The sequence below is a fragment of the Acanthaster planci genome, linkage group LG19 (assembly GCF_054643075.1).
Source record: "Acanthaster planci isolate LZ-2023a linkage group LG19, COTS_SCS, whole genome shotgun sequence".
Lineage (NCBI taxonomy): Eukaryota > Metazoa > Echinodermata > Asteroidea > Valvatida > Acanthasteridae > Acanthaster > Acanthaster planci.
Genome location: NC_141795.1, coordinates 11,102,707 through 11,115,732, shown reverse-complemented (window position 1 = coordinate 11,115,732; position 13,026 = coordinate 11,102,707). Strand labels below are relative to the sequence as shown.

At 46.0% G+C, this 13,026-nt stretch overlaps 2 protein-coding genes across 3 annotated transcripts in view; both read left to right on the top strand.

Annotated features, from left to right (window-relative positions):
• Positions 1-1,265, top strand: part of LOC147796034 (uncharacterized) — a 36,158-nt gene extending 34,893 nt beyond the window's left edge. For both annotated transcript variants that reach the window (XM_087129916.1, XM_087129917.1), the window contains exons 2-3: positions 88-183; positions 301-1,265. In XM_087129916.1, coding sequence (XP_086986042.1) covers positions 88-183; positions 301-476 — 272 coding nt within the window. In that variant the 3' untranslated portion in view covers positions 477-1,265. The remainder of the gene's footprint in view (positions 1-87; positions 184-300) is intronic.
• A 1,142-nt stretch (positions 1,266-2,407) lies between these two features.
• On the top strand, positions 2,408-11,375 carry LOC147796033 (uncharacterized). Its single transcript, XM_087129984.1, has 5 exons — positions 2,408-2,758; positions 3,667-3,801; positions 6,760-7,995; positions 9,118-9,217; positions 10,163-11,375. The coding sequence occupies exons 1-3, from the start codon at positions 2,408-2,410 to the stop codon at positions 7,942-7,944; spliced, it is 1,671 nt and encodes a 556-aa protein (XP_086986110.1). The 3' UTR covers positions 7,945-7,995; positions 9,118-9,217; positions 10,163-11,375.
• Positions 11,376-13,026: the final 1,651 nt, after the last annotated feature.

Here is a 13,026-nt window from a genome sequence, read left to right as displayed (position 1 = left end):
TCCCCCACTCTCGTACAACGGTCCTAAAATTCACTTTGGAATACGTTCCTTTCGTATGTTTATGGCTTTATTTCTTGTAACACACAGATGTTGCTCATCATGCCCAAGAGTTTGATGAAGACGCGGAAGTTATCGACCTGACCGTGGAAGACGAAGTTATCGACTTGACCATGTCAGACGAAGGTAAGTTTCTTTTTTAAAAATGTATATATGTACGTGTGTTTAGTCGTCTTTGTTACTGTAACGTGAGCAATGAATTTTAAAACGTGAAACAGATTTGTATTTTTCTTTTATACGCAGACGACGACGTGTTTCTGCCTTGTCTAAGCCCGGCGAGCCGTCACCTGCAGCTTCACCGGGCCCGACAGTCAGCCCAGCACCGGTCAGCCCTCCGCCTCACAGCTCCGCTCCTGCACCTCATGACCCACCCGCTGCAGCTGAACCCGACGCTGATAATGTATTTGCAGAGGTGCTGATTCTCATGTTTGCTCACATGGCGAGTTGTATTAATGTCATTTTTAGGGATTTCGTTCAACGTAGATGTGGGTGGTGTGAAATCGATCACCCCTCACAAACCCAATACATTTGCGTTATGGAAGGCAAAGAGTCGCTACTCGACATGTTTTTAATTGATATGTTGGAGGAACTCTGTGACAACAGGCTTGAGGAGTGTATTGATAGCTGGGTTTTCTAGGTAGAACAAAATCAGGAATCGTTGTATTTAGGCATCCAGACAAGGCGATTCTTGACCTTTCGACATTTGTATGTTTTGAGTTACAGCAGCCACAAAAATTAGAAGTACTGAAAGAATTCATTTTACATGATTAGGGTTCTTCATGGCTGTTTTTCACAGGGTTTCTCCAATTTTACTACGGTGGTGGTTTTTATTTATTTTGTTTGTTTTTTCCTCTTCTTGAAGTTGCCTTTATAAAGTTCTTTTTTTCAAATCAACCGATGTATGGGTAAAGTTCGAATGAAAGTGTAATGTTAGCGTTTAAATGATTTTGTTTGCAATAAATTGGTTGTGGTTGTACTTTGGAATTCTTCACCCTGCTGCGTTGTTTTAAGTGTTTGTATAGTTAGGGTTTTATTTTGAAACTTAGAGAAAATAGACAAATAAATTCTGATTAATAATAAAGATACAGTAAGGAAATAGACAAATAAATTATGATGATTAATAAAGGAAATAAACAAAAAAATGCTGATTAATAATAAAGATTCATCAAGGAAATGAAGAAATAAGTTATATATAAATAAATTTTAAAACTGCGGGAAATATGTTGGAATAAATCAAAACTGAGGTAATAACTTCACCGAGGGTATTAAAGGGGGTTAAACTATATCCAGCGGTCATTTTAAACTTTGGCTTCGACGAGGCAAGATCATGGAAACGTATTTAAAGTCTCTCTATTACGACCTTGACCTCGGGAGCGGTCTGAGCAGCGTAAACAGGTTGTATCGCACCGCCAAGCAAGATGGAAAGTACAAGATTCTTCGAGGACAGGACACTTACACGCTCCATAAATCCGCCAGAAAAAGATATCCTAGAAATAGAATGATGGCTGTGGGTCGGGATGAAATCCATCAGTTAGATCTGGTAGATGTATCTAATTTGTCCAAATACAATAGAGGGCATAGATCCTTGCTGACTTGGATCGACGTGTTTTCCAAATACGCCTGGGTTATTCCGTTAAAAAATAAATCGGGCAAGGCGCTGGTGAATGCTTTCAAGACCAATGTCAGATCTAGCGGCTGACCCCCCGTGATGATTTACACGGATAAAGGCAGTGAATTAACCAACCGTCCGTTCCAATAAATGCTTAAAACGGAAGGGATACATTTCTGTACGACCAACAGCGAGGTCAAAGCATCCGTCATTGAGAGATTCAACCGCACGCTCAAGTCTCACATGTGGCGGTACTTTACGTAGAAAAACACGTTGAAATACATCGACGTCTTGGGGCCATTGGTGAAGGCCTACAACCATTCGCACCACCGTACCATTGGAATGAATCCCGTGGAAGTCACCGGCGCGAATTTAAGCGGTGTTAGGAAACGTCTGTATGCGCCGCCCAAGCCACCCGCTAAATTTCGGTTTAAAGTGGGAGATAAGGTTCGAGTCAGTAAACGGCGGCTGACCTTTGAAAAGTTCTACCTGGTCCAAGTAGATATTTACAATAGCCAAACACAGTGGGTGGCAAACAAGCACGCATTAAAAGATTATAACGGTGAAGCTATTCGCGGTTCGTTTTGCAAAAGGTGCGAAAAACTGATGATCTATACCGAGTGGAGAAAGTGATTCGGTAGCGCAGGAGAAAGGGAAAGACTGAGTATTTCGTTAAATGGTTGGGGTATCCTTCGTCGTTCAACACTTGAGTGACGGACCTGCAGTCGTAGGGACGCAACCATGGCCTCGTTTTCCACGCAATTTTACGTCACGCTGCCCAGTAATTCATCCATGTCATTGTACCCGAACAATACCCTGTCCAGTTACACCGCGCACCTGGTCAAGCCAATTAATCTGACCGGACACTGGGAGATTGCCCTGACCGAGATCCATCATCCTTCCACGTGGTACAATATAACGGAGGGCAACAATTTGTTCAGGTACAGCGAACGCGGCCGAGTGCAAACGTACGCCAGAATATCGCACGGCTTTTACACTTCCGTGCAGGAAATCATAGATGCCATCAATGGCGAAATGACGGACGCGGCTAAACGTAATATCGTCATCACCTTGGACAGGTACTCGGGGAGAGTAAAGATAGAAGTCCGAGAGGGGGCGTACATTTATTTTGGCGATTATTTGTATCGCATGTTGGGGTTAAAATACAAGAAAGTGAGCGAAAACCTGGAAGGGCATTTTACCCGTGGATGTTAATGGAGGAATCTACGGTAGGTACGTGTACTGCGACATTGCCGAAAACCAACTGGTGGGGGACGTTAGCGCGCCCTTAATGAGAATCGTCCCCGTGCAAAAGTCTGGTGTCACTCAGGGCGATGTCATCGCTCACACCTTCAGCGCACCCCATTACGTGCTTGTCAAACGAAAACACTTTGAGACGATTCAGGTGGATATAAGGACCGACACGGGAGAGAAAGTGCCATTTCAACGCGGGAAACTCACCATTACGTTTTATTTTCGCAAAAGTCGTCCCTCTTTGTTTTGAGCCGTCATGGTGGACTACGTAAAATATTAAAATAATCAGGCGAGAGACGGGGATTATTATTTCAGAGGTGCCCCCGTTCAGAAGGGATACGGACTGGGCAATACTTTAGGAGGACTGTTCAGACCCGCTTTACCGATGATCAAACAAGGTGCCAAAATGATAGGCAAGGAGGCCTTGAAGACCGGGGCAGGAATCGTCGCCGATACCGTCGACGGACAGAATGTCAAAACGGCCGCGAAGAAACGGGTGAAACAGGCTGGAAAAAGATGACGTCAAAAGTCATGCAGTGACTCTCCGAGAAATCCGCCTCCCAGGAGAAAGGTTTAAAAAGGAAAGCACCCGGCGCATCAGGCAGAAAGGCTCGGAGCAAGCGACCGAAGAGGACCCCCGACATTTTCGATTAACAACGGTGTACACCACTATGGCATTCATCAGTAAACATTCGTGCGAATGCACTAAGTCTGAGCTGGATCTGTTTTCCGTCCCGCCCACTCAGACTTCCATTTTGAAAGGGCAATGGCTACAGTACAACCCACTGACCAATATCGTGGACTCGGACTCTATAGAATTTAACATTACCGGTTCCACCGAGCACTACCTGGATTTGGCGCACACCCTGATTAACGTCAAAGTAAAGTGGTCAATGAAAATGGCGCCGACCTGGGCGAGGGTGTCCCCGTCGCTCCCGTAAATCTACTGCTTCACTCCCTATTCTCCGACGTGGATGTCACGCTCAACGACAAACTCGTTTCGTCTTCCTCAAACACGTACCCGTACCAGACCATGCTGGAAACCCTGCTCACTTACGGACCACCGGCCAAGGCATCGCAGCTGACAGCCGCCCTATTGTACAAAAATACGGCGGGAAAATGGACTTGGACGATCCGACCGCGGAAGAAAATTCTACGAGGGATTAAAGCGGAGATACAAACTGTCGAAGGAGAGCCGTATTATCGATATGTTGGGACCGATTCAAGGAGACATATTATTTCAGGACAGATTTTTTCTTAACGGCGTCAACCTGAAGTTCAAGTTTCATCGCAGCAAAACAGTTTCTGTTTAATGTCGGCTTTACCGGAAACTCACAACAAAGTAAAGATTGTGGAAGCTTCTTTGTACGTGAGAAAGGTGGTCGTTAGTCCCACCGTGGCTCTAGCGCACGCCAAAACCCTACAGAGTGCTACGGCCAAATACCCGCTGCGCAGAGTGGAGGTAAAGACGTCTTTTATTCCGCAAGGAAATCAATCTTTTACTCGTGAAAATCTGTTTCTGAGGCAGATCCCCCGGCGCATGGTGATTGGCGTGGTGGATAACGCGGCCTTCAACGGCGACTATCATAAAAACCCCTGCAACTTTAAACATTACGGTCTAAATTACCTGAGGCTGTACGTGGATAACGAACAGACGCCATGGTGACATTTTCAACCCAAGTTTTCCGGCAAAGACGAAGCGTACATGATGTCCCATCAGACTTTGTAATCCGATATAAATAAATACCCTTTTTCGAGTCAAGGGCAATCAGATGATCAGGGAAGACTATGAGTCGGAATACTCCCTCTTTGCATTTGATGTGTCTCTGGACTTGTCGAGCGGGTCTCATTTCAACCTGGTCAAGCGTAGTAACATGCGTCTGTAGTTGAAATTTGCCGAGGCCCTGACAACGACCGTCAACGTCAGGACGGAAAGGTAGAATTTTTCGACTCTTACGGACTATCACCGGACACTTACGGGCAACAGGTTCAATCGTTTTTACGCGAGAATAGTATGCAGTACGCGTATAATACAGTCTGTTTACAATCTTCCACCACGACGGTTTGCGGTCAGCACTGCCTATTTTACCTGTTGCGCCGTTGTAGGGATATATCCATGAGAACTATTGTGTCCGTCTTTACTGATGACTGCCTCGTCAATGATGTGTGGTTCCGGATTTTATCGAAGAGAAATACAATGCAGATGTACCTGTTTAGACTTAGAGTTTATTTGTCGTCAAATTTGTGTGAGGAAAAATGAAATCCAAAACTTGAAAACTTTTAAATGTCTCGAGTAATTTAGTGTTAGTTCGTACGTAATAACGCCTCGTAGTATATTAGTGTCAGTTAGTTTAAACGAGTCAATGTTAGTACTTACATTCCTATAAAGAAAAAAGTCAAATCAAACGTTGTTCATTGTCCTCTTCCATCATTTATTCATTCATCGTAAATAAACCACAGCTCAATGACAAAGTCAGTTTTTTTAAGTGTACAATCATTCACCGAGTTAAAACTAAAGACCCCCGTCCTTGGAAAAATGTGTACTACATGAAATACGCTACAGCGCTTACAACGTGTCCCACTGAAGTTGTTTCCTGGCTTTTAATGGAGTGGACACAACCCTAAGCACCTTCGAGAGGGAATGGGTGGAAGGGATGTGGGAATATCGGGAAGTAATCTTTTTCCTCCGGTCCCATTTGTTTGTAACTTTCTAACGACGTTAGATTTGGCGCGTTAGATGTAGCCAATCCGCGCATAAAATACTGATATCCGTAAGGAGAGAAACCCTTTTTACTCTTCGAAGCGTCATTCACCAGATCGATAATATTGGAACCCTTGACAGCATTTCCTTCATAAACCAGTTTACCCTTTTTGTTCCAAGTCATGACGTCATTGTGCTTTAGGCTGTTTATAAGCAGTTGGTTTTGAGCTGTAAGGTTTTAGGCACACTCGAGAGAATTTGCGGTGTTAGGTCGTCCTTCTCAGTCAACGTTGCGGGGTCTCCGTCCGTCGTGCCGCCCGATGGCGCTTGGTCCTCCGACCCTCTGCTGGATCCTTCCGCCGGTGTAGACATGATGACAGACATGGGTGCGGATTTGCGGGCGTGATTGTATTGAAGATACTGTTGCAGCGTTTGCTGGTACAGCGACAGTTTAGCGTCGTCGGAAGGGCCGTTCGGGCCAAAATGTCTTTCATGTCCTGCTCCAGGTTCTGTAGTTTACTCTGCGAGGGGTTATGCGAGAGTAGCACATTCTGTATGGATCTGGTCACGCTGTCCTTGGGGGCGCTGATCATGATTTTTCGGGCGTGTTTCATCACTTGGAAAACAGTAACCCGCCGAGCGACCGAGGATGGGCGCCAGTAAAGGGTCCCAGAAATCCTCCCATTTGAACCAGCAGCTGTTTACGTTTGGCGTGAGAAGACTTCTTGTCAGCCAGAGCACGCAGATGTGTCTTGTGTCGCGACAGTTTTTTCTTCTGAGTCGGCGTGAGGGGCACGCGCCCTTTTAAAACGTTCAGCGCACATTCGCCCAAACAGGTGACGAGTTCCTTGTCGGCATGCTTCAGAATGTCCTTTCGTTTCTTGGGCGAAGCTCCGCTGAGAATGCACAGCACGTAAGCGTTGTCCTTCAGCCGTTGCGTCATGTTGACGAGTGAGACCGTTGACGTAAAACTGGCCTATTTAGGTACGTAGGCGAATGCCGTTTCTTCCGGAAAGATGTTGGCCCGCAGTCTGTATTCTTCCGGGCAGTGGGGTTTCAGGTCGATGAATTACCATTTTCTATCGCAAGCAATAAAGCCCGCGTGATATTAGCATATTACGTAAGAGTGCCGAGGTAGAAAGCACACGGAGAGGGTGTGGTCGCCATTGATCGTTTTCAGCACAGCTACGCCGGACGTGCTTTTCTCTGTTTCTCCGTGTCCTGCACGATATCTGAGGCCAGCGACGCACAGATTTCCGATACTGATGTACAATGTGCCCAAGGTCCTCAACAGCCCCTGTCCTTGACCGCCAGGGACGTCTCAGCTATAGTGAAAGCAGGAGTATCTGAGGCCCTCGGTTCTTTCCAGTCGCACTTCGACAAAGTTATAGCCGAACGTAAGCTCGAAAGCGAAAAGGCGCTGCAGCAAGTTCAGTCCCTGAAACGAGCGAGTGAGTTACAATTTCGTTTCAAAGGTAACCGTACGCAATTCGAGTTCAACGAGAAAATAGCTCAAAGCATCGAAGCCGCTAAAAAATTGTTTCAGGAGAATTCCTCAGCTGCCGCTCAGGAATCCCTTACAGACGCAGTTGCAGAATTGCGTAAGAGGTACAAACTCATCCGTCTTGCAGACAAGTCAGAGGCAGGTGGGTTGGCCTTTCGTCTGTCCGTTGGTATGTTTGTCATGTTCAGCTTTGCCCTAACATGCGCACATTTACATAATTTTCAGTTCTACACCTTCATGAGCAGTACGCAGAGAGAGGCGGAACACGCCAAAATACATGTCCCTTCTATTTTGTCCTTTTTTTTGCGGGCGGTCTTAACACTGCTGATTGTTTCGACCAGAGTAGGCCAAACAGGGGCGATTTCCACACTTTCCATTCAGGGTCCTGTTCGCGCCATTTTAGTAATCAGTTTATCATTTCTGGTCATTGATGTTCAATTGCGGTTTCGTTCTCCAGGTTGGGCTGCCGTCGACGAATACGTCAGTGATGAGTTGGCAGATGACTCAGAAGATGAAAAGCGAATCCGCTCGGCTCAATCTCGGGCCTTGGCCAAACGCAAGAGAGCCACGGCCTCATCTAACCCGAAGTCGGCCCAAGAGAAAAAGCGCCTGGCTTCAGCATCACCGGCTAATCCAGATAGTCTTTTTCGCAACTATAGTGGCCAGTATAGATCGACGACTCGTCCCCCGTACGGTGCCAGCTTTGTGTCAGCAGCAAGATCCTCCGACATCTGCTTCAGATGCGGAAAAACGGGCCATTGGAGGAAAGACTGCGCTGGCATCCAATCCAGTGGCACCAAAGACGTCAGTTCCCGGTAGACCAACGACAGCAGAAGACACAGGGTACTTGGAGCGGAGGACGGATCCTCGGTACGATGAGTTCTATTTAGACAACTATTATGATTACGAACAGGGTGTTGCGGAACCAGAGTTAAGAGGACGTATGCACTCGTGTATTACTTTTTGGGAGGAAATTGACGCTTATCCAGAGGTGCTGGACGTAATCCGTACGGGGTACAAGATTCCTTTCATAGACACACCCCCTTCAAAGTATTTTAAGAACAATCGTTCTGCAATCAGTCATTCTGAGTTTGTATTGGAGGCCATAGAGGAACTTCTGATGAAGAACCTTATTTCGGAGTTCAATTCCCCGCCACAGGTCATGAACCCCTTAACCGTTTCGGTACAAAGTTCCGGCGAGAAAAGGTTGATTTTAGATCTGCGATACATGAACCAATTTGTCTGGAAAGACAAGGTTAAGTTTGAAGACTGGAACGAAGCATTGGGTTATTTTAGAATGGGAGATTTTTTGTTTTCGTTTGATTTAAAATCTGGCTATCATCATATTGAAATATTTAGCGAGCATGTACAGTACCTGCACGGAACCACTAGATACTTTGCCTTCAACGTTTTGCCTTTTGGTTTAACTACTGCTCCCTACATTTTTACTAAAGTAATTCGACCCTTGGTGGCCCACTGGAGACGCAGAGGTATGTATGTAGTGGTTTATCTGGATGATGGATGGGGAGAGCGGCTACGCTTGCTGATTGTGCCGCTGCTTCCGCCATGGTCAAGGCTGACTTGATTTCTGCGGGGCTCGTCCCCAACAGGGAAAAATCTATATGGTCCCCTACGCAGAAACTGACCTGGTTGGGGTTGATCTGGAACGCTCAAGATGGTTCCATCCAAGCCACAGACAAAAGAGTAAAGGACACTTTGGCTTCGCTTCAAGCGGCAATTGACGGCCTCCCACGTGTGACTGCCAGAAAATTAGCGTCTGTGGCAGGGAAGATAATGTCTTTTTCCTGTGTAATTGGGAACATATCACAGCTCAAGTCACGGTATTTACACATGGAGATTGTTAATAGGAAACACTGGGATTATGAATTCTCTCTCCCTCCAGGCAGTAAAGCGATTGAAGAGTTATTTTTTTGGAAATCCGAGTTGCCGATACTTAACAAGCGTGTATTGTCTGAATATTCTCTCCCCCAGGTTTTGGTCTATACAGATGCAAGCCAGTCAGGCTGTGGCGCGTGGACTATGGATTCCCAGAAGATGGAATTCCAACAAAACTGGTCAGTTGCAGAGAGAGGTAAAAGTTCCACATGGCGTGAGCTAAAAGGGGCATCCCTTGCTATACGAGCGTTTGCTCCAGCTTTAAGGGGCAAAGCCGTGCATTTGCGTACGGACAATACAGGAGTGGTGGCCATAGTGCACAAAGGGAGCATGGTACCTGAGCTACAAGAGCTGAGTATGGATATGTTCTATTCCTGTAGACTCAACAACATAGACTTGAAAGTCGAGTGGATCCCTCGTCGGAATAATACCGACGCAGATTATCTCAGTAGACAGGTTGACCTCGACGATTGGGGCGTGTCGCAAGTGTTTTTCAGTTTTATGGACAGAATGTGGGGCCCGCATACTGTAGACAGATTCGCAAATGAGTACAATGCCAAACTGTCAAACTTTAATTCCAAGCACTGGATTCCGAATGCCAGTCATGTTGACGCTTTCACCACAGACTGGAGCAAAGCCAATAACTGGCTTGTGCCGCCTATAGATTTAGTTTGCAAGGCCCTCCAACACCTAAACGTATGCAAAGCCAAGGCTACCTTGGTAGTCCCTGCATGGCCTTCAGCCGTGTTTTGGCCATACATATCTTCGAGCGACAGCCCTTTTCATGGCCTGATTATTGAGGGCATTAGATTTAGCGATCCAACCAACATTTTCGTACAGGGGAAAAATGCCAACTCTGTCTTCGGCACCTCCAGAATGGTTAGTCCAGTGCTTTGTCTTAGGTTGCAAGGTTAAACGAATCGCTCGCCACTGGTCGCTCGGTCGTACCACTTGGTTTGTATTTTGCCGCTTGGCTTACGAGAGTAATAAATCCGCTTGGTGGCTCTCGTTGGGTCGGTTGACCCCATAGTGCACCCAATACATCAGAATCCATGATAGCCGCTTGGCGGGGTTCATTTCCTGAATGAAAACCTTCGGTTTATTCAGTGTACGTTTTCTTGCGACTCCTTTTTTCTTTCAGAGGTGACGACCATGCGAAGGTGTTACAGGATGTGTTAACGGCCTCAAGAGCAGTCAGCACGACACAAAAGTACAAAAGCTGTTTCCATGATTGGCAGTCTTGGTGTGACGCACACGGCATTAAGGCTCTTCCAGCTAACGCAGAAGATATCGCAAGGTTTTTTGTCGACTTATTTAAACGTAATGTACCGTTTTCTAGAATACAAGGAATATTTTACAGCATTAAGTGGTATCATGATTGTAACCCCAAAGTAACAAGGAATCCCTGCGACTCTAAATTCCTTAAGTTAACTTTGGAAGGTTTTAAGCGTATCACGGCCAAGCCCGTATCCAGGAAGGAGCCCGTCACAGTGGACATGTTGAACAAAATTGTTGTCAAGTGCGGATCATCAGATAATCTAATGCATGTTTGCCTCTGTACCATGTGTTTAATTTCTTTCGCCGGTTTTCTTAGGAACGACGAACTCTCTAATATCAGGGAATGCGACTTGGATATCCACTCTTCCTTTGTCCGAATATTTATTCTTAAGAGCAAGACTGATCAGTATAAAGATGGTTCCTGGGTTTACATTGCGAAGACTGGGACAGTTACATGTCCGGTTTCGATGGTGTTGAAGTACATCGAGTTAGCCAAGATCCATGAATTTTCGGAGCAATTCCTTTTTCGACCTGTTGTGTTTTCCACATCTACCCAGACTTACAAATTGCGAAGTGGTCATATTTCTTATACTAGATGTAGAGAGATGTTTCGAGATGCGTTGCAAGAAGTCGGCGAAGACCCGGCAAGGTTCGGTCTTCATAGTTTACGCTCAGGAGGAGCCACGGCAGCCGCTTCTATGGGAGTCCCCGACAGGCTGTTCAAGAAGCACGGTCGATGGAAAACCGACCAGTCTAAGGACGGCTATGTAAAAGAGTCCCTGAAGGATGGACTTACTGTTACACTTAATCTCGGTTTATAAGTATTTCCATTGTAGGCCTATTCTTACGGATTCCGATTTGTCAACGTGGCCGTTAGTCTCTTGAAAACATGAAGACCCTGAGAACATTGCTACCGTGTGTACAACAACACTTTATTTGATAGTTCTCTGTGAATAATTAAAGAATTTAATTGGCAGGAAACTTGTTGGAGTCGAAGTTTGTGAATGACTTCCCCGTTCTTTGTCACTTGATAAGGCAGACCTGTAGCTGGAGCTGTTCGCCCGTAACTCGTCGCCGAAGAACGATGTTACCCAAGTTGTTGCATACCACATGTTCTTTCTCTTACAGGTTGGGGGGGCAGAGTAGGCGAGGTGGCGCGATAGAAAATTATTTATTCGAGGTTGAGTTTCGAATTAGCGAATAACAGGTAGGAATAGGGCTGGCTGGTGGCATCGGCGTAGGCTTCGACCATAAACTTTGTCTACCCCGGATACATCTGCTTAGCCAAATGAACAATCTGAGATCGGTCTCTGGGATTTTTGAACAGGACGATGTAGTGACAATTCAGACTGATGGTCCTGCTCTCTTTCGACTGGTGGAACAAGTTCTGCACGATGTAAATCACAGACAGGTTGCGGTGGTGGGATCCCTGGGTAAACAGTTTAGCAATGTGAGGATCTTTACCGCAGTCCTGCATCAAATCGTCCAACACCATAAGATTTCGGTGCTTCGGGTCGATGTGCTCTGACCAATCCTCCGGCAACCCCTCCACAAACTGAACATCAGGTAGATCGCGAGACAGTTCCTCGTAAGCCGGCTGATACTGACCATAACACCACAAAATTCTCTCAAGAGGCTCCACAAATACATGATGATGATTTCTAATTAATTTACTGACCCACTGAGTCTTGCTGCAGCCTGTTGGTCCCGCTACGCAAAACATGGCGGGATGTTGTAGTTTCGTGCCCATGGGGAAAATGATTACGCGGTTAAGCGCGCCGCATTTTATAGCTAAAGCACGATGACGTCATACCCTAAAACGTTACAACCTAATGACGTCACGGAATTCCCTTATACAACGTCACTGACATTCTTTACCGCGTCAAATACGGGTACATTCGAAATGACGGAATGAAACAGATCGCTTTCCAAGATACTCGACAATTCAATGCCAAATATAGACGATAAAATAACCAGTAACACGAGAAGTATAATTAACAATACATATCGAATTAACAGGGGAGAGCATTTACAGAACTGTGTGTTCGCCATGGTGGTTTTGGATCAAATGTGACGGGACAGTCGAGCCGTTCTTTTTATGAAGACTTGTATCCGTACAGTACGGTATTGTAATCATCCCTTATGACCCTCTTGCTGTACACCACGCGATAGTCTTTGGTAGCGGACTTGGTCAAGATTTTCCTTTCCTTGCCATTTCGGACGATCTTGTGAGGATCCGCTATGACGATCTTTTCAGGACTGACCTCTTTGACCATGTCAACCACGGAATCAAAATTGATCCGCTGCGCATTTCTGAAGTTTAAGGTGAATCCCCTGACCTTACAGCACGTCTTACCCGTGTCCAATCGATACGCGCAATTCTTGGGTCCGCCCGTCATGGGGACTGATTTCGTTGGTGAGATCACCCAGAAAATCGCCTAAAGGAAGTTTGTACTGCCCCGGCCTATCCACATATATGACGCTGTCGGTATCGTAGTACAAGACCAAATCCTGCAATTGTTCGAGCACGCCGTACAGTTTAAGACGAGCGTGCGCCGTGGTGAAGGCGGCAATGACCACGTTTGTTCTGGAATTAGGATCGATAAACTCTTCTTGGGATTCATAGCGCACTTCCGCCATTTCGTGATTGATAAAATTAATATCGTGGACCACGAGGTGATCGGCGAGGAGGAATTCGTACAACTTACAGGGATCGCTCACAATCGC

What these genes read in the sequence shown, in the direction of transcription:
- LOC147796033 (XM_087129984.1), top strand. Translation starts at nt 2,408, where the DNA reads ATGGCCTCGTTTTCCACGCAATTTTACGTCACGCTGCCCAGTAATTCA. An exon ending in TGGACAGGTACTCGGGGAGA is followed by an intron (nt 2,759 to 3,666) that starts GTAAAGATAGAA and finishes CCGCCCACTCAG; the next exon opens with ACTTCCATTTTGAAAGGGCA. An exon ending in ACACCCTGATTAACGTCAAA is followed by an intron (nt 3,802 to 6,759) that starts GTAAAGTGGTCA and finishes GTGCCGAGGTAG; the next exon opens with AAAGCACACGGAGAGGGTGT.